A 25721-nucleotide genomic window follows, 5' to 3' on the forward strand; every position below is an offset into this window, starting at 1 on the left:
GTATAATAGACATCAGAAGTCAGAATATTTTTAGAATAAGTGACTTTTTAATGCAAGACACGGCCAACTAGGACACGGTTTTTTGACGTCAAAACAGCTAATTGGTAGCGAAGGGCACTAAATTCAAAAACATTTTCACCTGAAAGTAAAATTGTATGCTGTTTATAGCCTTAAAATATATTTTTTAAATAATTTTCTTAACTTCTCCCTTAAAATAAAAATCCCAATTAGGAATAAACCTCGCGACAAGCTTTCAAATCACATAACAACTTGAACATACTAATCAAGGAGATCGTCTCCATGATACTAATTACCATGTTTATAGTGACAACTCCACTTAGGAGCCAAACTTTGTAGACCATTGATGGTTCTGAAATGAACAATATTCTGCATTTTGCAAACAAATAAAGTGAAAACATGTATCAAATATTTATTTTACTTTAATAAAAATACAGAATAACTTGCAATATAAAATTTCACATTAATTTAGGTTCCTTTAATTCTTCCCCAAAAAGCACTTTCAGAGATGCAACTTTTGCAAGTCTTGGATGTTTTCTATCTTGTAACCTGAAAACAATATTTTGAAATATTCGTTTTGAATGTCAAAGCAAATACCTTTTCACATATCCAAATTAAATCCGTCTTCTATTTTATCATATTTTTTTCCCGTCAATATAAATTGTAAATGAAATTTTAAAAAGTTCATTTATAAACTCAAGTTGAATTTGTGTTTGTATTTAAATAAAAAAAAAAGTTTCCGCATCACAGCTTATGGCAGATTGGGATTCTTTATCATCAAATGGTGAATATAAAAACCAAAAACCTACTCATTTCACGAACATGTAGAATAAGCCTTGCAGCAAATCCAAGATACTCTTCTTTATTTTTCGCTTTCTGAAATACATGATTCTCCATTTCGATACTGTTTCTTGATATGTTCATTCCAGACTGACGAATTGCTTCTTCTCTAAAAAATAGTGATATAATGACCAACCAATTTCAATAATTAAATAAGTATTTTAATTAATTCTTACTAACATTTTGTTAACAACACATTGCCTAAATGTTTTGGATCTCCAAGAATCAGAGTTAACTGTCATTTTAGAAATATTACAAAACAAAATATAATTTAGGGATCAGTATGTTTAGAAAAAAAAAACAATATCTTGACAAAGAATAATAACTAATTTTCTATTTGGAGAACACTTCGTTTAATTTTAATTTTATATTTCACGAAATTATGTGCAATTTCCTTGCTCTATAAAGTACAACAGCCACACCCAACAGGCACCCAACCCATAAGCACAGGTTCTATTACCACATAACTTATGTGCTTTTACAATATTACATGTTTTGATTGTTTCGTGGCACACATTCCGGAAACCAAAGAAACAAGAAACAACTATTCCGTAATTTGTACCCCCCATACCCTCCTTGCCCCTTCCATCCCTCGCTAGCCAAGGAGCTGCCTTAGCAAAGTGCATCCCAGGCTGCATAGCCGCACTACCCTGCCCAACCATACCACACATAAACATGACACCACCCCCGAGGTTTACACAGACGAGCCGGCGAAGCAAGAGCGCCAGAAGAAAGGGCCCTAGCCGGCGGGGCCCAGCCAGGACAAAAGGAGGTCCCACAAAGCGTCTACACCGGCCACATTTGCGGTCGGGGTAGACGATGGATGAGGCCCACCTACGAAGGCTGTCCAGGCCTACATAAGAAGAGGCAGGATAAAGAGGCATAATCCCCCTCGATCTAAAATCATTGAGGCAAATTTCTCGCCATGGAATAATGGCGCGTAGCACAGAAAATTGCTTTGTTTTATTTACGTGAAAGCTCAGTTGATTTTACCTAATTGACTAATTACAAGTCAGGTCAGAATATTTTTAGAATAACAGATTTTCGTTAATCCAATCACAGTCAACTAATTTAATTAGTGTACTGTAAATCCGATCAGATATCAGATTAAAAAACAATCCATCAAGTATACCAATATTACCAATACTAAAATATATAATGCACCAAACACCAACGCTAAACGCTACCAACAATTTCTAAAGTTCAGTACAAAACGTTGAACATAACCTACAAAATTTTGTGTTCAAGTAAAAAATTTTCATATATATTGATGTTAATATATTGAATAATGTTTTACCATGTAAGTGTGTTACTGAGGTGTATCTTTTTATTTATAAATCTTATTTTCCGTTTCAGATATCTTTAGAACATGAAATTTTGTTACACCCTCAATATTTTGGACCTCAACTTCTAGAAAAGGTCAAAACTAAGTTGTATACGGAAGTAGAAGGAACTTGTACTGGAAAGTAAGGTTTAATTTCTTAGTAGACTTTTGCAAAATATACTTTACTTTTTTTAAGATATGGATTTGTTATTGCTGTTACTACAATCGATAGTATTGGAGCAGGCCTAATACTGCCTGGTCAAGGCTTTGTTGTATATCCAGTAAAATATAAAGCTATAGTTTTCCGACCATTTAAAGGGGAAGTGTTGGATGCTGTAGTAAGGCAGGTTAATAAAGTAGGAATGTTTGCTGAAATTGGGCCTTTATCTTGTTTTATATCCCACCATTCAATACCTGCAGAGATGGAATTTTGTCCCAATGTAAACCCCCAATGTTACAAAACGAAAGATGAGGATGTTGTTATTCATGCAGAAGGAGAAATAAGATTAAAAATCGTGGGAACAAGAGTGGATGCTTCTGGCATTGTAAGTATATTTTATATATTTTTAACATTAAACTATTATTTGCAGTAGTTTGGTAATATATTTGTTCGTAATTGATTTTTTCCCATCTTTGTGAAAACCTTTATTATAAGATTCATTATTCTTTGTTTTATTAAATTTCTCATATTTCTATTTCAGTTTGCTATTGGGACCCTTATGGATGACTATTTAGGTTTAATAAGTAATTAAGTTTTTTTATATGTACATTTTATATTATATTAAGAAAATAAATAATTTGATTTGTATTTTTTACTATTACCATTAAGTAGGTTATATAAAGTCGTTAGATACTCACTTTTTCATATTTCTACTTATAATCCGCATTTTAAAAAATGAAATAAAAATCATCAAAATAACGATTACCTTTACTTGATGATTTTAATATAAATATTCATAAAAACTACTTTTAGCACTGCTTTTGAAATCTAAAACAGTATCTAATGTTGTTGGTTGGTTTCACTACAATGATAAACCTGAGACACTATAGAGGTCCTCCGTTATTAATGACCGCTATTTCTTCTTCAGTCAAAGGCCGTCTTTTCCACCTCGATGGGATTTGGAAATCCCATAATGCTTCTCCTGGCTGTTGGTTTTGGTGATGCTGAATAGATCCAGCTGAAGCTGGAGTAGCAGCTGATGAGGTTTGTTGATCTCTTGCTGGACCATATCTGAATTTTATTAATCTTGCCCTTAATTTTGGAGTTAGTGACAGCATTCTTGTAATGTTGGATTTAAACATCGCGAATTTAAACTGGTTTTTAATGAAACAACCAAGAACACAAGCACAAAAAGTCTGATTTTGATTAGTTTGTAATTAGGTTAAATTTTTTTTATATGTATTTATTTTTATGTAACACGTATTGCCAACACAATTCTCAAAATAGTTCGTTTATTGCACAAATGGACCTACAGAGCATAGATAATTTATCAGAATACAGACACAGAACATCTAGTAATGTTTATAAAAATTTTGAAATTCAAGGAACACAAATTATAAAGAACTATTTTAGGGTTGCCAATATGAAAACAATTTGTCAAATTTGATTTGGGTGTCGATCGTGAAGCTCTCTGCTTACCTTACCAGTATCCAAGGATAATACATTCAATATCCAGTACCAAGGATTTTATAAAATCCTTGCCAACTAAAAAATGACTGTCTTACAAATAACAAAATTGCTCACATTAGCTGTGTTTATTGACCCAGACATAAACATAAAAAAAATCTAGGCTGTCAGCAGCATATGAGGGCCTTTCGATTTGGCAAAAATAGTAGCTAATAGCAACTTAGAGTTACTCTGAACTGATATTAGTTGCTAATAGGTACTATTTTAGCCAAAACGAAAGCCTCCATGGTCAGTAGCTCCAAAAGTTAAATCCTATTACTCCTATTAGTATTAGTGATTTTAAATCAATTTCAGAGATGTCGCGCCGTTCGTTGTTCTTGCCAATACAAAATGAAATACTAGTCTTCATAAGATCGAGTATTTTAAAATTCGTCGTTTAAGTTGCACAGGCACAGGTCGACAAATTAATTATTGTTACTTGACTCACGTTGGCTGAAAGTCTCCAAACCTTAGTAAATAACTACTTTTAGGGACCATAATAGCCATATTCGAGTGACTATAGTGGAATCTAGATTGTTTCAAAATTTGTGCCCTGACACTTCATTTAATTTCAAGAACGACTTTGGAGATTTTGATTTAATTTTGCCTAATTATTTATTTCGCAAATAAATGGAAGTTAGTTTTGACGAGCTTTTATAATTATTTTTATGCAAACGTCGTTGCCAATCGTGAATCTCTGTACATGAAGATATGTAGGTACGTTAAAAATTTTTTTTTTAATGTAGGGTAAAAAAATTATCTAACTGTGATACTGCTGTTTTTATTAATGCAAGACACGACCAACTAGGACACGTTTTTTTGACGTCAAAACAGCTAATTGGTATTAGCGATTTTTTTTCCAATAAACAGATTACGTATTCTCATTCAGCATCCCTTAAAACGTCTTATCGTAAAGTTTCATCAAATTCGATATGTCTTCAGACAAGCTCTCAATGATGAAGTTGGGTGTATATTGCATTAATAAAAACAGCAGATCACAGTTTTTTTTACCCTACATTCTAAATAAAAATTTTGAAATCGGCCAAAAAATAAAAGTTACAAGTTTGTATCACAATTAAACGCGATAACATGGAGTGCTCGCCTGAAGATGTATCGAATTTGATGAAACTTTGTGATGACGTTTTAAGGAATGTTAAATAATAATACGTAATGTTTTTTGGAAAAAAATCGCTAATACCAATTAGCCGTTTGGACGACAAAAAAACACGTTCTAGTTGGCAGTGTATTGCATTAATAAAAACAGCAGTATCACAATTAGTTTTTTTACCCTACATTTCAAAAAATAATTTTGAAATCGGCCAAAAAATAAAGGTGTTACAGGCGCTTACATCACATTTAAACGTGACTCCCTGTATGTATTCTGAAAAAATTTGTGGAATATTTGGCTAAAATCTAATTGTATTATAATTTATTTTCAGTAAATTTAGATTTCCGTATATTTAAAAATAAAATCTCAATTTTTTTCAATTTTTTTGTAATACACCTGTTAAACACTTTTGCACCAAAAATATAAAAAATTAGGAAATATCTTTCTGATAAATCAATTAGAATTTTATTATAGGGAAAATATTTTATTTTTTAATATTGACTACTTCAATATGGAAATTAAATTAGAATTTGGCCTCCTCAAAAAATAAAGACGTTGCAATAATTAGAATTTCAAAAATTTCCATGAAACTGTAAATTTACAATAATTATTTATTCACATGGGTTTATATAATAATTGAACCAGTTGACAAACGTACACTTACCTTTTCATCTTATAGTTTCAATCCAAATGTAGTCAAATTTCCAAGAATCCAAAGTTTCCGCCAAGGAGTACGAGTAGGAACGGAAGGTATTTGGAAAATCAACCGAAATAATTTTACTGAACTTTTATTAAGCAACATTAGTAGGAACGGAAACAATATTATTAGTTAAACCTTAAAAGTAAACGTAAAACTTAATTATGAACAACACCTTAACCTAATTTTATTAAAACGCAACGTTAGAATGAACGACAATGAAAGTGTTATGCCACAACTCAAGATATTGACTTACCCTAAACAAGTAATAATACTTTTATATGTCAAAGCGTATGAAACATTATAAACTGGGTGAACACTACACAGTAACACTACATCCTTACATATTATTAGCTAAATAACTTTTATCTTTTGCTATAAATTTATTCTCAAAGAAAACAACTCATCACAGAAGCTAGTGGATTAATTCTGGGAGAGTTTCGTTCAAAAGCGGCCCAATTCGGAAGTATCTGATGTTTGATATGGTCTTAAACAGTCTCGACAAAAAGCACTTCGAAACAAACAAAATTCCCTATCGCCGTATGTATTTTTTTAATTTGTAACACCCCTAGTTGCCAATTTAAACTAGTTCGATTAAGATACACAACTGACTCTTTAAAACCAAATTTACACTTATACTTGTAAATTTACATTTAGCAAATGTCGGTTTACATTTAATGTAAATTGACCTTTAGCACAATTTGGACAATGTAAATTTACAGTCATACTTATTAATTATAGGGAAAATGAAAATCTGTTCGGGAAAGAAATTATGATTTTGGTCTTATTAACTAAAATAATTAGTGGACAGATTACATTAAATGTAAATTTATTGTTACATTTGCCAATTACATGAAAAATAAAAAACCCGTTCAGAAAAGGTATTACGAATTTGGTAATTTTTTAATTAAAATAATCAATGGACAGATTACATTTAACGTAAATTGATGTTTAGTAACTGTCGATGTACAGTCAATGTAAATTTACAGTCAAAATTGCCAATTACTTGGAAAATAAAAACCTGTCCGGAAAACATTATGAATTATGAACACATTTGGTAATTTTTTGTTAAATAAAATAATTACTACATTTAATGTAAATTGACACTTAGTAATTGTGACTTACGTTTAATGTAAATTTACAGTCGCAATTGCCAATTACATGGAAAATGAAAAAACCGGTTCGGAAAAGGAAATATGAATTTGGTAATTTTTTGCTAATTAAAATAACTGATGGACATATTACATTTAACGTAAATTGACGTTTGGTAAGTGTCGATTTACATTTAATGTAAATTTACAGTCAAAATTGCCAATTACTTGGAGAATAAAAACTTGTCCGGGAAACAAATTATGATTTTGGCAATTTTTTGTTGACTAAAATATTGACACTTAGTAATTGTGATTTATGTTTAATGTAAATTTACAGTCACGATTGTCAATTACATGGAAAAGAAACCAGTTCGGAAAAGGAATTATGAATTTGGTAATTTTTTGTTATCTAAAATAATTAGTGGTCAGATTACATTTAATGTAAATTGACACGTAATAATTGTGATTTACGTTTCATGTAAATTTACAGTCACGGTTGCCAATTACATGGAAAAGAAAAAAACGATCCGGAAAAGGAATTATGAATTTGGTAATTCTTTGCTAATTAAAATAACTAATGGACAGATTACATTTAACGTAAATTGACGTCTAGCAAGTGTCGATTTACATTTAATGTAAATTTACAGTCAAAATTGACAATTACTTGGAGAATAAAAACCTGTCTGGGAAACAAATAATTTGGTAATTTTTTGTTAACTGAAATAAATAGTGGACAGATTACATTTAATGTAAATTGACACTCAATAATTGTGATTTACGTTTAATGTAAATTTACAGTCACGATTGCCAATTACATAGAAAAGAAAAAATCCGGTTCGGAAAAGGAATTGAGTTTGGTAATTTTTTGCTAATTAAAATAATTATTGGACAGATTACATTTAACGTAAATTGACGTTAAGCAACTGTCAATTTACATTTAATGTAAATTTACAGTCATAATTACCAATTAGATGAAGAATAAAAACCTGTCCGGGTAACGAATGAGTTTGGTAATTTTATTGTTAACTAAAATAATTAGGAGTGACAATTTTGCAGTGTGTGTGTGTTCATCAACTAATATTTGTACCGTCGAGAGCGCTCCCACCCTTAAACGAAATTTCCCAAAATTTGTTCCATAGCAGAAGCACAAATCCATATTATCAGTCGTCCCAACATTTATACAAAAAGGCAGCACTAGGCGGTTGTTTCATTGATATAAACATTACACGATTACACTTTTTTTCTCTTACAAAAAATGTTCCAGAGCAATCAATATCGAACGAATTTACAGAGTGCAGTTTTCGACGCCGCCCGGGAGCGATTCCGTCAAGAAAACGCCCCCCCGGGCGGGTCGTAAGTGACTTTGATTTAATTTGTGTAATTCCTATCTAATTCGTTTCACTTCCAAGTAAGTAACAAAGGAGCGCCAAGCGTAAGTTTGCTCATGCGGGAACATCTAGAACAGTTTGATTACATCGGCGCGACTCGGGCTCTTTGTTAACTGATCTTACCTGAAAGTGAGTTTGTAGATCGTTAAAAAATAATTTCTTTATATTTTTGTAAATACCTAGCTACGTGAAAAAGTGCGCAAATCAGGTTAAAGCTTTACTTTTATTACTTAGTCCACACTCGGCTAAAGCTAGCTGGTCATGTTTAAACACTTTGTATATTTACTATTTTAAAGTTAACTTTTCTCCTTACAAACTAAAAAACTAAACGATAGATTTAAAAACTTTTTACACAAAAGAGAAACTCAGGGCAATTAAAAGGTACACCTTTAGTTTGGCAAATACAATATAAAAATACGGCTAAAGTAAGAGTAAAAAATATAAGTATTAAAAAACGAAATAATCACAAAATTCCTTCAGTCTAAAAGCAATACTTTTGAGAAGAGAAATGGCTACCGATAGGTCTTCTCAGTTGATATATCAAAATCTTGAGTGTTAAAGTCTCAAGACAGTTTAATAGAAGCAGATGATATTATTACATGTAAAAATGGAACTACGTGTTCAACTTTTAACCAGACGATGGAGCCATTTTGTTGGCGATGATGTTCGCCTTGTTCTGACGGACCGCCTCGGCACGCTTCTCCTAAAAGGCAAACAGTCATAAATCCAAGGGATAGGTATAGGATGCAACTTTAAGTGGAGGCCAATTTTTAAAGGGTACTAGGACGTGTTCCCCAGAATACTAACCTGAAACACATTTTTCTGCACTTAAACTCTTGTCTACGCAACCACTGGGCAAATCCCAAACACAGTTGTACGTGTACGCTTATCAGTGTTGCCAGTTGTTACCTTTTTAAACAAACTGTACGAAACTTAGTGACAGAGAGAGAAGCTGTAAATTTTGTAAAAACAGATGTTTTTGACCTTTACATTTGCATTCATTCCTCTAGGACTAGAACGCCCCAATCCAGTCACGCGTGCTTTCGCGTGTGCTAACATTAAGTGGTGCCTAAAAATAGTAACACTTCGATCACGTGATTTTAACCTATACCATGCCACGTAAGACGAAAAGACTAGTAGTCTAAATGCGAAACCGCACACTTTCCTGTGCAATAAATGTGGCTCGTGGAGTTTTGAGAGTTTCAACAGTTTTTAGTACGGTTTTGCTTAAAATGGAGAAAGTAATTAAAAAAGGCAAATTAAAAGTGGCCTTATGCTTATTCGTGTCTAAATATGTCAAATAACAATCGAAAAAGAATGTGTTGGGTAAAAACGATATAAATGTGGGCATATCCCATTAATACATAAATTACGTGACAATTTTATCCCGAGACTATTTGAGAATGGATGCCGACTCATTTCAGATTTTGTTGGATTTGGTTTTGCCAACTCTTAAGCAAGACAAAACTTAACACTTTAATTTGTTATACTTCTTTATGTCTTGATTCGCTCAGGTTTATCACTGGTAAAAAGTAAAACGCAACTAAAGGAATAACTACGGGTGAAAAGTCTGCAGGATTGAAGACGTACTAGAACCAAGCAACTAATTAGACTTTACATTGGCACGCTTGCCGTTTTTACTGGAACGGGGCGTTTCAGTCCTAGAGGAAATAATGCAAACGTAAAGGTACCTAATGTGAACAAAACGTCAAACTTTAAAAAAAATTTCAAGTGTCCAAAAATTTGTGTTTTTCATGATTTTAAAAATATTTACAAATATTGATACGTGGATAGACATAAGTTGCTAATGTAAATAACACAGTTTTAAAATAATCAATTTTGCTCTTATAAAATGTAAATTTGAAATATTAAAAATTTTTTTATAAAAAATATTTTTTTACTTTTTTTTTTCCTAAAAACAGTGTGTATAGTCTGTTAATCTTAGTCTCAACAACCTCTGACACTGACTTTATTTAGGTGAACAACACCTCGCAACGAAATTATTGCAACAAAATTTTTCATTGAAAATTATGCCATTTTTCTAACGCGCATAGCTCCCATCAGTTTTCATTGTATCAAGACGATTTTTTTTTTATTTTGTAGGTAATTACCTGTACTTTAAAAAAAATATATGTATATACAAAATGTATGCGAGTCAATGCTGCATCTCCATGTTCTGACAAAGCGCAAGGATTTTTTTCTTAAAAAATTTGATTGTTTGACGTGTTAACCCAGATCTCAACATCAAGTCTCTACAGTTATTGTTTTTAACCGAGTTATGACATTTTGAAGTTATTCGTATGTTTTTAAGGAATACCGCACGCATCAGCATTACCCGACACATGTCGTGACAAGGTTATTGGTTGGACTTTGCGCATCATTTTGGCCCTGAAAGGGGCCGATTATATTAACCATGTGTCAAATTAGGGACACCATAGCTCAACACTGTCACAGTATTTTCTGATTCCAAACCTTTGGAGGTTAGCAGGAAGCCTCTCCAAGTTACGTAATCTCCTACCCATCATACCCATAGATGCTCAATGAGATTGAGGTCTGGGTTGTTAGCTGGATGAGGCAGTCTATATTGTCTACTTTCAAGTAGTCACGAGTTACCCTTGTAACATGGGTGTGTATTACCCTGCATCAAATAGGGTATGGGCTTTTTAGGACTAGAATGATGCGTAAAGTCAAACCGGTAACCTCCTTGCGGTATGTATCGCGTAATGTTGAAACTGGCGGTATTCGTTAAAAATGTACGAATAACTTCAAAATGGCATAACTCAAATAAAATCATAGACTTACATTTTTTTTTCAAATTGCTTATTAGAAAGTAAACTTTATGGTCCATGTATTATTTTCGAAAAAAAATCGGGGCGATCCAGGTAATGTGTCAAGCAATCAAATATTTTAAGAAAGAAATGCTTGGGCTTTATCAGGACATGGAGATGTAGTATCAAATCGCATCAATTTCACATAGATTTTTTCTTAAAGCACAGATATTTACCTACAAATTGAAAAAAAAGTTGTCTTGATATGATGAAAATTGACGGATCTGCATGCATTAGAAAAATGGCAAAATTCCTTTGAAATATTTTGTTGTACATAATATCAATCCACCTGATGTGATATGATAATCGGGCAGGTAACAAACATATGGCCATTTGGCAAGAAAAAATGGCCAAATCTCAGTTTAGTTTTCAATTTATCCGTTTGTAGATGTGTAATAAAGTAATTTCGCAACATTCTGCACGAAGTATTAGTTTTTACTGGAATATAAATAGAATTTGTACTGCCTTTTATTTCATAGCAAAATTGAAAATGGTACTTAGCGAAACGTCTGATATAGTGTAAGTTATTTATTTTAGCGTTTAATGAAGCTAACGTGTGTTTGTGTGTCTTCATTGTCAAATTTCTGTGTGCTATAAAAAACATATACCAGTTAAAAAAGGTGAGATTTGACAACAATGTATGCCACAGCTCTCAAATGAATATGCGCTCGTGGTGAGTGCAGTTATTCGAGTTTACACTAACCTCTCCAGTGGTGGGGTACAAAAATTTTCAAAAAAGGTCAAAAAAATCAGTTTTTACCACATAATTTGAGATAACAAACTTATATGTGCTTTTAAACCCTCCAAAGGTAGTCTCCGTATAAATATGGCCCCCATTCAAAGTTACACCCTGTATAACAAAATATTTGCAGAAGTACTGAGTTGTTTGATAAATAAAAAAAAGTGTATTTGAAAGTTTCCTGAAACAAAAGTTATAATTTTGAGAGAGTCACTGTTCATCTATTTTGTTGTGCTACGTAAGAAATTATAACTCACTTATAGAAGAATCGCAAAAACATCTAACTATGCAAATTTATGACATCCTAATTAAAATTTAATGTTTAGAGAATCTATTTAAAAATAATACAACAAATATATTAGCTCGTACGCAAAAGCCAGCTGCTACGCAACGTAAGTGTGTTAAGTGTGAAAGCGAAAAATAAAGTAGGTAGCGGGATACATACATTCTCCTTAATCTTTTCTAATTTACGCTGCAGCTCCTGCTCCCTCTTTTGCTCGGCTGCGGTAAGCTTAGTCTCTAATTTAATAACTTTTTCAGTCTTACGGTTCTCCTCCGTCGTTTCTATGGATTGCTTGACTTCTACCATATGCTCGTTCTAAATGTGGCAAAAGAATTATGATGAAAGAGTGCCAACGAAACCTTGTGTGTGTATACACAGAACGGGCAAATATTCCAACGCGCAAGTGAATTTCAAATCGGCATGGAAAAATGTTATTGAAAGTACAAAAAAAAAAAAATTTTTATGACTAATCTGGACTAATTTAAAAAAACATAAAGTGTTCACGAAATTAGTCGAAAAATTCACAATATTTGTGAAATGTCATGTTTATTGACCAATTTATTGGTCAAGTTTAAAGCAACTAACTTTTAAAATAAAAATCAATCATGATAACAGCAAACAGCTAATCATAATGAACATAATTGATGCCAATAAAAAATCAAGAACAAACACGTATATGTAACTCAAGTGAACGTAATTATTGAATGAATATCATTAAAAATCAACAAAATTGACCAATAAATTGAAATCAGTTCTAATGTCTCCAATTTCTTGGCCAATTTATTGAACCTAGTAAATTAACCAAAATGTTTGTGCATATTATGTATGAAAATAACTTGGCCAATTTCTTGGTCAATTTATTGGGTGAAAAACTGAAAAACATAAAACGAATCGTTACTACGCTAAACATATAAAAAAAGTGCAAACTGTAAAAAAAACTGGAATATTTCATTCTTAGTAAAATAATATTGGTGATATTTACGTGTTTCTTGGCAATCTCTAGCTTTTTTTTGATCTCCTGCTCTCTCTTTTGCTCGGCGATAGTGAGTTTATTCTCGACAAGAGCCGCAACCTCAGTCTTACGCACCTCCACAGTAGACTCGACGGACTGCTTTACTTCTAATGGCCGGTTATTCTAGTTAAAAAACAAAAAAGAAGCATGCTAAGTGATCCTCTACAAGCGGAGATGACTGGGACGGTGGATTATTTTAGATAGTGCGTACTTCTTTACCGATGTTCAGAGAAATCAGCATCGATGGGAAGGACAAATAACACAGGTCAACATTTGATCTAGGGACAATCGTCATAAGTGACCATTGTAGTATATGGTTTTTTTTTGGGTCGCTGATCACGAATCCAGTGTCGGTTAAACTCCATTACATCATGTTCAAGGTGATTTGAAGGTCAAATAAAAAAATGACCCCCAAAAAATCAGAAAAAATGCAGGCTTATGTTTTAGAGGTCACTGAACCCGAGTCTGAGGTTTGTTTACCCCTACCATACACCCTAGAGGTCAATCAAATACTTCATGAATGACCTCTAGGGTGTATCGTAGGGTAAACAAACCTCGGATTTGGGTTCAGTGACCTTTAAAACATAAGCATGAAATTTTTTCAGATTTTTTGGAGGTCATTTCTTGATTTGACCTTCAAATCGCCTTGAACCTGATGTGATGGATGGATGATTCGTGATCAGCGACCCAAAAAACCCCTATATACCTTAGTCCAGGGATGCACATACCGCGGCCCGCGGGCCGCATGCGGCCCGCTGTCGATGTTTATGCGGCCCGCCAACGAATTTTAAAAGTATTCTACTCGCCGCGCTCCGGTCCAAGCATATTATTACGAGACTAGAAATCTGTCGCATCAACTAGATTACAGATTCGCGAAACACGTCGATCCCCGAACAAAGTGGATGGTTCTCGATGTTTGGTAACTCGTATAAATACGACGCATCGCCGGCTACCGGGGCAGTTAAGTTTTGACTACGGATAAGCGAACGTTATACTGTTTGAGAACTGTAATCTGTGACGAGTAAATATTTCGTCGTTCGAACTTGGCTTTTACCGACTGTAACATATAATATTAATTTTGATATGGATAAACCAGGCCCCAGTAAGAAACGTAGTCGTAAGGTTGAAGATGAAAATCGACAGTTTCATGATATTTGGACCGAAAAATACTTTTTTATTTCATCGCATAACAAAATTGTCTGTTTAATATGCAAGAGTAGTGTTTCTATTCCGAAGGAATATAATGTGAAAAGGCACTATGAAACCCAGCATCCAACTTTTACCAAATTAACTGGCGAAAATCGAACGCAAAGAATTTCCACTTTACAACGGGAACTAATAGGCCAGCAATCTATGTTTACAAAACCAATTCAAGATGCTGAAACAGCCACTGAAGTTAGCTTTGAAATATCTCGAATAATAGCGAAAACTTGTCGGCCTTTTAAAGATGGTGAGTTTGTTAAGCAATGTTTGGATATCGCCGCAAAAAAAATTTGTCCGGAAAATGTAAAGAAGTTTGAAAAAATTCAGTTAAATCGGATGACTGTTCAAAGAAGAATTACCGCATTAGCAGATAATATAGAAGAGCAATTAGCTACGAAATCGAGAAGTTTTGAGTATTTTTCTATAGCGCTCGACGAATCTACAGATATAAGTTCAACTGCTCAACTATTAATATTTTTACGAGGTGTAACGCAAAATTTTGAAGTGAGTGAAGAACTGATTGGTATGAGTTCTTTGACAAGTCAAACCAGGGGAAGTGACATGCTCAAAGCTCTTCTAGAAAAATGTTCTATAATGGATTTGGATTTAACGAAAATATCTGGAATTACAACTGACGGAGCACCTTCAATGGTTGGAAGTACATCTGGGATAGTAACTCTGTTAAAAACATATTTACAAACTAAAAACATAAATACCAAGGAATTAATGCAGTTTCATTGTATTATACATCAAGAGGCCCTCTGTTCAAAATTATTGGGATTTGAAAATGTTATGAAAGTTGTAGTACCTACCGTAAACTTTATAAAATCACGAGGTCTCAATCACCGACAATTCAAACAATTTCTCGAGGATATTGAAAGCGAATATGGTGATCTCCTGTTTTACACTGAAGTAAGGTGGCTAAGTCGTGGGTTGACACTACAGCGATTTCTTAACTTGATTGAAGAAATCCAACTATTTCTGGCGGAAAAGAAAAACGACGTCCCCGAACTCGACAACCCTGATTGGCTGTGTGACTTAGCGTTTCTTGTAGACATCACAAATCACTTGAATGTCTTAAATACGCGACTCCAAGGCAAAGATCAATTGATTTCGCAGCTATACTCTCATGTTTCGTCCTTTCAATGCAAATTGAGTCTTTTCAGGACACAAATCAATTCAGCCAATTACGGCCATTTTCCGAACTACAAAAAAATTATGGAGAAGTTCAATAAAACTGACGTCAATTTCGCTCATGTTGAAAAAATTGATATTTTGATACAAGCTTTTGAAAATCGTTTTGTAGACTTCAAAAAAGTTAAACCGCTATTGGACATTTTCAGCAATCCTTTCAACATTTCACCCGAAAATGCGCCGGAATTAATGCAGCTGGAATTAATAGACATGCAAAATGATGATAATTTAAGAAACAAATTTAATGAAGGTAATTTACTCAACTTCTACCGTTGCGTTGATAAAAACGCTTATAAAGAGTTGCGAATAAATGCATTGAAATGCGCAAGCTTATTTGGATCGACGTATATTTGTGAACAAACGTTTTCAGTGATGAAACTTAACAAAACGAAAAACCGAAACCGTCTGGCAAATGAAAATTTGGAAGCAATTATACGTGTGGCTACAAGTAATGTGGAGCCAAATATAAAAAAACTTGTTAGTTCAATGCAATGTCATGCATCAAAATAATAAAACATGAAATATTACATTGTAATGATTACATAATTATTACAACAAACATTTTTGAAGGTTATTTTATTTTTATCATTGTATTTCATACTATTTAAAAATAAAAAATTTTGTGTTAATAAATATTGTTTGTAGTGGCCCGTCCTTGGCTTATATTTTTCCCGAGTGGCCCCTGTTCCCTATAAGTCTGTGCATCCCTGCCTTAGTCACTTCTGACAATTGTCCCTAGATCAAATGTTGACCTGTGTAATATACACTGTATGAAAGGGAGGAGGGGGGTTACGATTATATGTCCAAATGGATGATGCACGTTAAACGCTAGCAACAAGTATGTTAGTCGCTCGCAACTACAGCATCGCCAACAGAAAAAAAATATTAAAAGAGACTCACGTAATTCCTCAGCTTCTCCTTCTGCTCTTGTTCCAGTTGCTCTTTCCTGGTCTGGGCCTGACCCAGCTTTTCCTGGATGGTGGCCTCCAGCTGTTGATATTTGGCGGTGTTCTGTACCCTGACCTTCTGGACCTGCTCTTCCTGTTTGATGAGGCACATAAACATGCAAGCATCGGTGAGAAATGAAACGATGATGATGGAGGTGCAAAATAAGATAAAGATAAAAATAAAAAAACTACAAGCATGTCTCATTTCGCCAAAGTCTTAATTGGATGGAATAGAATAATAACTATGGAAGCGGCAATTCGACATACTTATGCAGTTTTGGATCGATGAAAATCTAAACACCGACAAGTTCGTTTTACCTCGTCTCTTACTGAATTGCAACTTACATGTTCCTTGAGGCGGTCCAGCATCTTCTTGATGTTGTCGTCGCGCTGCTGAGAAGCACTTTTCAGTTTCTCTTCGATGGCGGACCTCACTTCGTCAGTTTGCTGTTCGAGAGTCAGACGAGTTTTCTCCACATTTTCAATATGATCCTAAAAAGGTCCTTACTGTATTCTATGTCTTGACACAAGTTAATGTGTGTAACAATTTTCCAGTAATTTAACAAACATTGATGATGTGCTACGTAGTCAGGATACTATCATTGAAATCAGTGAGAAAAGATAATTGTAATTAATGCAAATGCAATACAAAAACTATTAAACAATTAATTACTTTATTAAAAACAATTTCTAGATCGCTGAAATAGCAAAGAAAGAGGTTTGATTGCACAACTCTATCTAAAGGCGGGTTCTCATTAGTGAACTTCATTGATCAGAATTGTAGAATCTATGCCGTTGAAATAAAATGGATTCATGTAAATATCCGTTCAACACTATTGCTTAATAATAATGGGGCATTCCACGCCAAATCGACCACTTTTAACCCTGACACCTTTCGATGTGGCTGAAACTTTTTTATTGTTTTCTACTCCATTGAAAACCACAGAATTTTTTTAAATTTTTTCTCCCAACCCAAAAAAAGTTTTTCAAAATTTGAGTTGTTGGGACGTTATTTTTTCAAAATTTTTAGTCGTTAAATGTATTTTTTGAAAAAAAAAATAAATCAAAATTATCTGGACCTATCTCCACTGTTTTTTTTCAATTTTCGAAAAAAAAAACAAAATTTCTCGATCACCATTTTTTATTTTTTTATTTTTTTTTTCTTATAAAAAACTGACATTTTTTATAAATCCTCAAATTTTTTCAGTTTTTTCCCAAAATTGAAAAAAATATATATAAAAAAAATATTTGTAAATGGTAAACATGAAAAAAATTCGATTTTTATTTAAAAAGTTAAGAAAAAATAGATTATCGTTTTGAATAAGTTTTTTTTTTTTTGGAAATTACATCGAAAAACAAAGAAAATGAAAAAAAAAGTTGTTATTTTGGTCCATTTTTGGACAAACAGTGGGTTTTAAAAAAGACATGCAACACAATTGAACTCAAATAAATCATTTTGAAACCATCCTCTTTTGATTTTTTGAAATTGTCATCAATCTGCTGCATAGAATAAATTTTTTCAATGTTGGGATTCTATATACATTTTCAAAAATTTTCAAAATGTGAAAGCTAAATTTGAATTTTTTTTTTTCAATCAATAAAAAGAACTTAAAAATGAAGACACCACCGAAAAAATTTGGATTTATAAAAAATGTCAAAATTTTTTATAAGAAAAAATTTTCAAAAATGGTAAACATCGAGAAATTTTCGTTTTTTTCGAAAATTGAAAAAAAAACTGATAGGTCCAGATAATTTTGATTTATTTTTTTCATAAAATACATTTAAAAACAAAAATTTTGAGAAAAAAACGTCCCGATAACTCAATTTTTTAAAAAGTTACGATTATTTAAAAAAAAGAACTATTTTTTTCAAAAATTCATTTTTTTTGGTGGGTGAAAAAATTTGAAAAAATTCTCAAGAGGTTTTCAATGGGGTAGAAAACAATAAAAAAAGTTTCAGCTAAATCGAAAGGGGTCAGGATTAAAAGTGGTCGATTTGGCCTAGAATGCCCCCTATTCAATAAAAGTGAGACATTTCTACTTTTCGTTAATCGATAGGACTGATTCAATTAAATTGAACAGAGAACAAGTGTTCAGTCACATTTAAATGATATTATGCGTGTTTTTGAGGTTAAATTTTTGTGTAATATTTTTTTTGCGCAACCTGTATCATGCACTCAGAGATGGAAACGAATCTCCTGTGGCTAAATATCTTAAAACTACTTGTAATTTGAGTCTTGCTGGAAGAGCGTCCTTCAATAAAGAATATTTTTTACTGGGGTGACATTTTGTGTAGAAGTTCTACAAATTTCTTTTTTCAGCCATGGTTTTTATAGGCATCCGCTAATAGTTTTACTGAAACACTCTCATATTTCCGTTTTAAGACCCATGATCTGACTCAGCAAAAATGAGATTTCTTTTTTTCCTATTTCTGATTAAGTTTTTTTAAATATTCACACGTAATACGAACGCCAGCAAGCGCAATTTTCTTTGCAACCATTTTTAACACCGACACTTTCTAGACTGTATATTCAATGTTCTTAAATTATGTGAACGAATTTTCAATTCTATGTTCACCTGAGTAGATTCACCGATACTGATCTATGAAGTTTGTGCCGCCTTAAAATTCTCTGATTAGATTTTATTTGGGAAATAATTTAACCTTCACAAACTAAATTAAATATTGATACATGTATTATAGCTGTTTTACATTGATTGATCAATTAAGTCGCTTCATCAAGAAATTGGACAAGTGTAATGCACCAAATCTGCTGTCAAATAACTTCATGAATTTATTCATCAAGTTCTTGACGAATTAGAGCATGTTCTAATTTTCGTCAATTTCTTCGTGAAGTTCGGAAGTACCAACCCAACAGATTTCCAGCCTCAGATCAGTAATGAGGTTATGTTATTGGAATATGTAAACAATTATGTGGCGTCGTACTAGTGTTCCATTATGTTTACTGATTTGTTACTTACAAACACTAAGATTTATATAACATGTGTCAAAACGGTACCGCTGTTGTATCACTACACTTATGAGTGGAAAGGTGACATCTTTGAAATTTATTTGCTTCTTTGATTCGTTGGTAGAACTGATTCATGCGTCAAAAAACTTGACAAAGTCTGTAGCAGTGTAAAACCACACTGTTTACCAATAAATTCATGAATTAATTCATGAAGAACTTCGTCAATTTATTGATGAATAAATTGTCAATGTAAAACAGCTTTTACAAAACCGATATACACAAAATCAAGAGGAAGTAAATAACCAAATGTTAAATCAAGGAATTATCACAATATCAAATTCACCTTAGTCATCACCTTGGTCCCAAAAGAGTCAGACGCCTCCGGAAAACAGAAACGTCTTGACTACAGAAAATTCAACAAATAGTAGGAGATAAACATCCTCTCAAATATTTCTGACTTATTAGAACAATTAGGCAAATGAAAAAATTCTACCGCAGACTGAAAACTCACCTTCAGTTTGGTTTTGAGGTCAGTGATGTAAGCTTCTCTTTTCTCCGTGTGGAGCTCCATTTTCTGTTCCAGAGCATCGCGTGTAGCAGCTATGAATTGACTAGTCTGTTCCTCCTTCTTGCGGGACGCTTCTTCGATCTTCACCATTTTTGCCGATAGAGCTGCGATTTTGTTGGATTCCAATTGCTGTAACAAGAGGACAAATCGTGATTTGCGATTTTTTGACGAAAGATATTGCGAGTACGGACCTGGCGGCGTTCCTCGGCCGCCTTGAGCTTCTCTTCGATGTCCTGGACGGACATGCTGCTTTTGGGGGAGAGCTGCTTCTTGGGAGGAGCTGTCTTGACCTCCGGCTCGCCGAGGATGACCTCGTAGCGCAGGCCGCCCCTGGTCTTCTCCTGGCACCTGACCTCGGTCGCTGCGAAGGCAAAAAGACCGTATAAATACCGCTAAAGCATGTCGTTACACTACAAATACACGTAAGCCAAGCCGCGTAAAATTAGTTGCACGTAAAAACAATTAAAAATAACTATTAATATAATGACGACGAAGATTAGTAGGATTATTAATGCTTTGCTGATAAATGTGTTCTCTTGTGGTCGCAGTAGCATATCCTTTTTACTTTTTTCAAGTATAAAACGTTCCACTATTAGTTTATACAAATATTTGTAGACCCACACAACAAACTTAAAAGTTATATGTAATGAAATATTTCTTGGTGTTCAGATATTTCTGATGAATTTACATTAAGATGTCGTGAAAAAAAGGAAGAGATAAGAACTTTAAAAAACTACTTTGTGAAAGAAATAAAATCTTGCCTTCTACATTTACCATACAGGGTGTCTACGGTATACCTTTATACGCGCAAAAATATCGTTTTAAAGACTTATTTTTTATTTTCGGGGAAAAACATATTCATGTAATTGATAACTTCCACGAAAAATTTCTTAATACTACAAACAAGCACAAAATTACCAATTCTAAAGTACTACAGAGTGTTTTTATAATGCTTGCATGCATCTTGATGTATTTAATAGTAGATCAATGTGACTAATAAACATTTTAATGCAGTCCAAAGAACATGCAAAAACTGTTACGGAATAGTATTTTTTTTTTGTACACACAATACATATTACATATTTTCATTTCGACACAAATTATTCACGGTTGGCAGTTATGTTCCATAATTATAGGGCGGTTCTCTTCTCCCACTTTGCAGGCACATTCATAAAAACTTTTCCGCAAGCCACCCCATCAATTTAAGTCGGTGTAAAGAGGAAGTGGCAAAATTGAGGAAAAACGGCAAACTCGACGACATCATTATTTAGAATGAACTGTTCCGTCGCAACGGAAATTATTTTTAGGGGCATTTAGGGCTCTTGTTCATATAAAGGGTGTTTTCTAAGTTCATATCGTAGCCTCAGCAGGTTGCTCCCTTGGTGAAATAATGGTCTAAATCCACTAGTATCGAGATAAAGGGCGTTGAGATTTAAAAATATCGCATTTGTTTAAATATCGCTGAAGATTTTTGATGATCAAACTTTGAAATAATTTACCCAAATAAAAACAGGCATTATTGACGGCATTGTCATTAAGAATTTCGAAATTTCGACGCCACAGAGTGTTTTGGGAAGTACATGTAAATTGATAACGGTATTTCTCGAGGAACAATGCTTTTCACTTCAGTAGATAATAATTTTGTATTTAAAAATGAGCTTATCGCGCAGTTGAATACATAAATCCAAAGTAGGTAACTAAAAAACTATTTATTTCATAAAAAACATCTACAGAGGCACTTGAACAAATGTGGTACTATTTTAATCTTCAGTACCTACTCTGTAGTTTCTTCTTCTGTATCAAACTGAATGATGAGTTCATGAATGAATTTCTGTTACACAGATACGGTTAAATGTTGATAAGAAAAGGACAATTATACTGTTTTGCTTCAAAATATGAACTGGTTAGCCCCTCCTATAGAATCTTGACAATCTTGTGTTTTATAATCATGGTGTCAGTACCAATATGTTTTCTTGTCCTCCATATGCAATGTGTCTTAATTTTAATAGATAATTCATTCTATAGCCCAAACAGTCGAGCCGTACCACAGCCGGCCTCAGTCTGTTATTGTCGACCAAACTTGAGAGAATGAAAAGTCCGAACGGTGCGAATTCGCACTAGTGTGACTGTAGTGTGGCCAAATGTATCATATAATCTAGAAATAAAGTGAATTGAAATGAAAATTTCCGATTTTTTATCTCATTTTCCGTGTAGAATAGACTGGAACATTGTTTATTTAGTTACCTATTGTTAATAATTTTTTTTCATTAATAATTTAATTGTAACATGTATTTGTCAATGTTTATGGATAATATTGTTTAAATTAATATTTTTATACAAGAGTGCAAAATAAACATCAATTTACAGAAAAGGAGCTAAATATGACAACTTCAAAAAATGTATGTGTATATTCGAGATACCCGGAAAAATCGATATCATTTTATCAATATGGGGATTTTTTTTCTTAAAAATATAGACTTTGAACTTCAAAATCATGTTTTTACTCTTTCTCTAGCCATTATTTATTTAAAAAAATACGAATTAAAAGAAAGTCATATTTCGAAAAATGTTTTTTTTTCAATCGAATTTTTATTAAACAATTTTTCAAAACTAATTACATCATGCAATTCCTCAGAAAATTTGACCCGTTTTGATACACATGGTGAGTCATTAATAATGGTACACAGCTTAATGGCAGATTGTTAACGTCAAAATATAGCGATTGAGCCAAAAATGCCTTAGTCAATTGTTGCTTCCTCGTCCTTCTACAGGGTGTTAAAGTTGAAAAATTATTTTTGATTTTTTGCTATATTTTAAGTATGTATGGATCGATAGTTTTGAAAACTTAGTTCTACATTTTTTGAGGTGGTAAATATGAATATGTTGGGGTTACGTCTAGGGGGCGCAGGCGCTAGTTATACTGTTCTATTAACGTAAAAATATATCCAACTTTTTGTATTTTACAATTTTAAATTTTTTAACTAGATATTATTGAACTACGTTTATCGATTTGTAACAAGTATACCCTTTTTATTTAGAAATGAACGTAATTCAATAATTTCTAGTTAAAAAATTGTTTAAAATGGTAAAATACAAAAAGTTGGATTGATAGGACAGTATAACTAGCACCCCCTAGGCGTGACCCCAACACTGTGCATATTCGTATTAGCCATCTCAAAATACGTAAAACTACAAATTTTCAAAACAATCGGTCCATACATACTTAAAATATAGCAAAAAATCGGAAATAATTTTTCAACTATAACACCCTGTAGAAGGAAGAGGAATCAACAATTGACTAAGGCATATTTGGCTAAATCGCTATATTTTGTTAAAAATCTGCCATTAAGCTGTGTACCATTATTAATGACTCACCCTGCATATACGTTGTTTTCGTTAACAACTAAACAAGACATCCAATTCCAAAATCCCAATTCGCACTAGTGTGACATTTAATGTGGCCCACCCCAAATGTAACCTTTGAGGATTAAGTATTTTTATTATATATTTTAATTATTGCACTTATATCATGTTATTTAACATTTTCTGTATTTTGACATTTCTCTAAGAATGTTAAAATCCCGTCACACCTATAGAGCCACAGAACAGAGAAGAATCTACTCCTTTTCAATATGGTTGGCTTGCTCCAGGTTACAGTTCTTTATCCTTTTAAAAATTATTTATAGAAAAATAGAATTAACTTCTATTACACTTGTATCATGTAAAATAGTGAATTATGAAAATTTTTTGCACAATTTACTGGGTGAAAAATAGATAACTGAAAAACAAGCAACTTTAACGAAAACAATTCAATAAAACTTGTGCGAAATAATCTATTGTTGGTATAACACTTTCTCATCGGTAGAGAAATGCCAAACCAATTTAGGAAACTCTGGAGTAATGTTTTTACGACGCACCCAACAGCCTTCGCGCTGGAACCAGATGGTCGCGGGCGGTGGAATAGCCGCCTCCCGTCGTTCCTTCATACTCCCCGACATGATCCCTTGACACGGGCCCGTTCCGCAGAGCAGATGACGCTTTCTCTTTCCTCGCGGCACTCCCGGAGCGCCGGGTGACGTCACACGGCGGCGTGTTCGAGGTAATGGCGGAGGCGCCGGTAACGCGGCGTCTCGGCGTGTTTTCCACACAGACTTCCCGGCTCCGGCCCGAGGGGGATCGATACGGCTCCAGGCAACCGCCCGCGCTGCCATCAATTGTTGATGAGGTCCCCGGAGAAATATTCGGGGCCCCGCGTCCGCCGACGTCGGTTATTTATGCGGGGTTTACTGTCTCGTCAAAATACACCTCCCGGCATCGTCTGGTGAGCCGCTACACCGAGCAACGCTTTTATATACTTTTTTTCAGGAGAAAAGAAAGTACACTCTATGTTTATTAAATATTTTCCAGAAACGAAGAGATTAAAAGCACTCAAAGCATTTGTGACGAATATTTCGTTGCAAATACTCGCATAAACTTCGAATATGCTAAAATATTCAATTGAAAAAAAATAAGTAAGCAGAAATCTATGAGTAATTTTTTTAATATTCCTATTTATTCCTATGAATTCCATACATGAGTTATGAAAGCATTGTGCTGAATATTCATTGCAAATATTCGCATAAGCTTTGAATGTTTTAAAATATTAAGTTTACAAAATTATAAAGAAAATAAGTTGGCGAAAATATCTATCTGAGATTGTTTTTTATTTTAATATATTTCTACTTCGCATTCTGGAAATGAGCCAAAAAAAGCAATGTGACGAATATTTCACTGCAAATATTCGCATAAACTTAAACTATTTGAACATATTCGATTTACAGAACTGGAAACAATTAAGTAAACGAAAATATCTGGGTAAAATTGGCTCACAAAAGCATTGTGACGAATATTTCACCGGAAGTATTCAAACAATAATTCGATAATTTGGTATAGGCAACTTGGAATAATCAACTTCGCAGAAGTACCTGATATTTGTTTTTTACTCTATATACGAGTCATAATAACTGTGACGAATACTTCATTGCAAGTATTCGCATGACTGAAAATTTTAATTTGTCAATTTAGGAAACTGGAGACAGTCAAGTTAACAAAAAATATGTGTGAAATTGACCTTACTATTTCGTAATCTATAAATGAATCACAAAAGTTTTGTGTCGAATACTTCACTGTGTAATCTTCAAATATTTTAGAATATTCGATTTAGGAAAATGAAAAATTTTAAGTCAGCATAATTGTCTTTTTTATTATCCTTCCATTTTGCGAGCTAAGTCGTAAAAGCATTGTGACGAATATTTCACCGGAAGTAATCACATAATCATCGAATATTTGAAAATATTCGGCATAGTGAACTTGTAACAATCAAGTTAGCAGAAATATCTGTAAATATATTTTCAATTATTTCATTTTGTACTCTATAGATGAGCCGTAAAAACAATGTGACGAATATTTCACTGTAAGTATTTATAATTTTGAAATTTTTATCACATTCGGTTTAGATAATTGGAAACAATCAAGTAATCTTTTCTATTATCCTTCTATTTCATAGTCTATAAATCAGTCGCAAAAGCACTATGTCGAATATTAACTGCGTAAATTTCGAGTATTCGATGTAGGAAACAGAAAAACATGAGTTAGCACAAATATCTAAGATTGTCTTTTTTATTATCTCTATTTCGCACGCTATGCCTACATGAGTTGCAAAAGCATTGTGATGAATATTTTACTGCAAATATTCACTTAAACTTGGAATATTTTAAGATACTCGATTAAGCCAACTGGAAAAAATCAAATTAACAGTAATATCTGAGACTGTCTTTACTGTCTGTTTATTTTGTATTCTATAAATAA

General features: G+C 33.1%; 4 protein-coding genes across 9 annotated transcripts in view; 1 reads left to right on the plus strand and 3 right to left on the minus strand.

The window, feature by feature from the left end:
* Nucleotides 1-414: 414 nt before the first annotated feature.
* LOC108913468 (mediator of RNA polymerase II transcription subunit 15-like) lies at nucleotides 415-1372 on the minus strand. The gene is made up of 3 exons (XM_018719022.2): nucleotides 1039-1372; nucleotides 828-967; nucleotides 415-567 (listed from the first exon to the last, which is right to left on the minus strand). Exons 1-3 carry the CDS (start codon nucleotides 1098-1100, stop codon nucleotides 521-523), a joined length of 249 nt encoding a protein of 82 aa, XP_018574538.1. The 5' UTR covers nucleotides 1101-1372; the 3' UTR covers nucleotides 415-520.
* A 668-nt stretch (nucleotides 1373-2040) lies between these two features.
* On the plus strand, nucleotides 2041-2990 carry LOC108913466 (DNA-directed RNA polymerase II subunit RPB7). The gene is made up of 4 exons (XM_018719020.2): nucleotides 2041-2158; nucleotides 2215-2324; nucleotides 2379-2727; nucleotides 2884-2990. Exons 1-4 carry the CDS (start codon nucleotides 2147-2149, stop codon nucleotides 2932-2934), a joined length of 522 nt encoding a protein of 173 aa, XP_018574536.1. The 5' UTR covers nucleotides 2041-2146; the 3' UTR covers nucleotides 2935-2990.
* A 102-nt stretch (nucleotides 2991-3092) lies between these two features.
* LOC108913467 lies at nucleotides 3093-3620 on the minus strand. Its single transcript, XM_018719021.1, has one exon. It carries the CDS (start codon nucleotides 3482-3484, stop codon nucleotides 3227-3229), a length of 258 nt encoding a protein of 85 aa, XP_018574537.1. The 5' UTR covers nucleotides 3485-3620; the 3' UTR covers nucleotides 3093-3226.
* Nucleotides 3621-5728: 2108 nt separating this feature from the next.
* Nucleotides 5729-25721, minus strand: part of LOC108913471 (S phase cyclin A-associated protein in the endoplasmic reticulum) — a 70256-nt gene continuing 50263 nt past the window's right edge. For 2 of the 6 annotated variants that reach the window (XM_018719025.2, XM_018719024.2), the window contains exons 3-9: nucleotides 20066-20235; nucleotides 19818-20003; nucleotides 16684-16830; nucleotides 16292-16432; nucleotides 12965-13117; nucleotides 12145-12297; nucleotides 5729-8835 (exon numbers count right to left, since the gene is read on the minus strand). In XM_018719025.2, the coding sequence (XP_018574541.1) occupies nucleotides 8761-8835; nucleotides 12145-12297; nucleotides 12965-13117; nucleotides 16292-16432; nucleotides 16684-16830; nucleotides 19818-20003; nucleotides 20066-20235 (1025 nt within the window). In that variant the 3' untranslated portion in view covers nucleotides 5729-8760. The remainder of the gene's footprint in view (nucleotides 8836-12144; nucleotides 12298-12964; nucleotides 13118-16291; nucleotides 16433-16683; nucleotides 16831-19817; nucleotides 20004-20065; nucleotides 20236-25721) is intronic. The other 4 variants (XM_018719027.2, XM_023455715.1, XM_023455716.1 and 1 more) reach the window with 4 other exon arrangements.

The sequence above is a fragment of the Anoplophora glabripennis genome, unplaced genomic scaffold (assembly GCF_000390285.2).
Source record: "Anoplophora glabripennis isolate ALB-LARVAE unplaced genomic scaffold, Agla_2.0 scaffold849, whole genome shotgun sequence".
In the NCBI taxonomy this organism is placed as follows: domain Eukaryota; kingdom Metazoa; phylum Arthropoda; class Insecta; order Coleoptera; family Cerambycidae; genus Anoplophora; species Anoplophora glabripennis.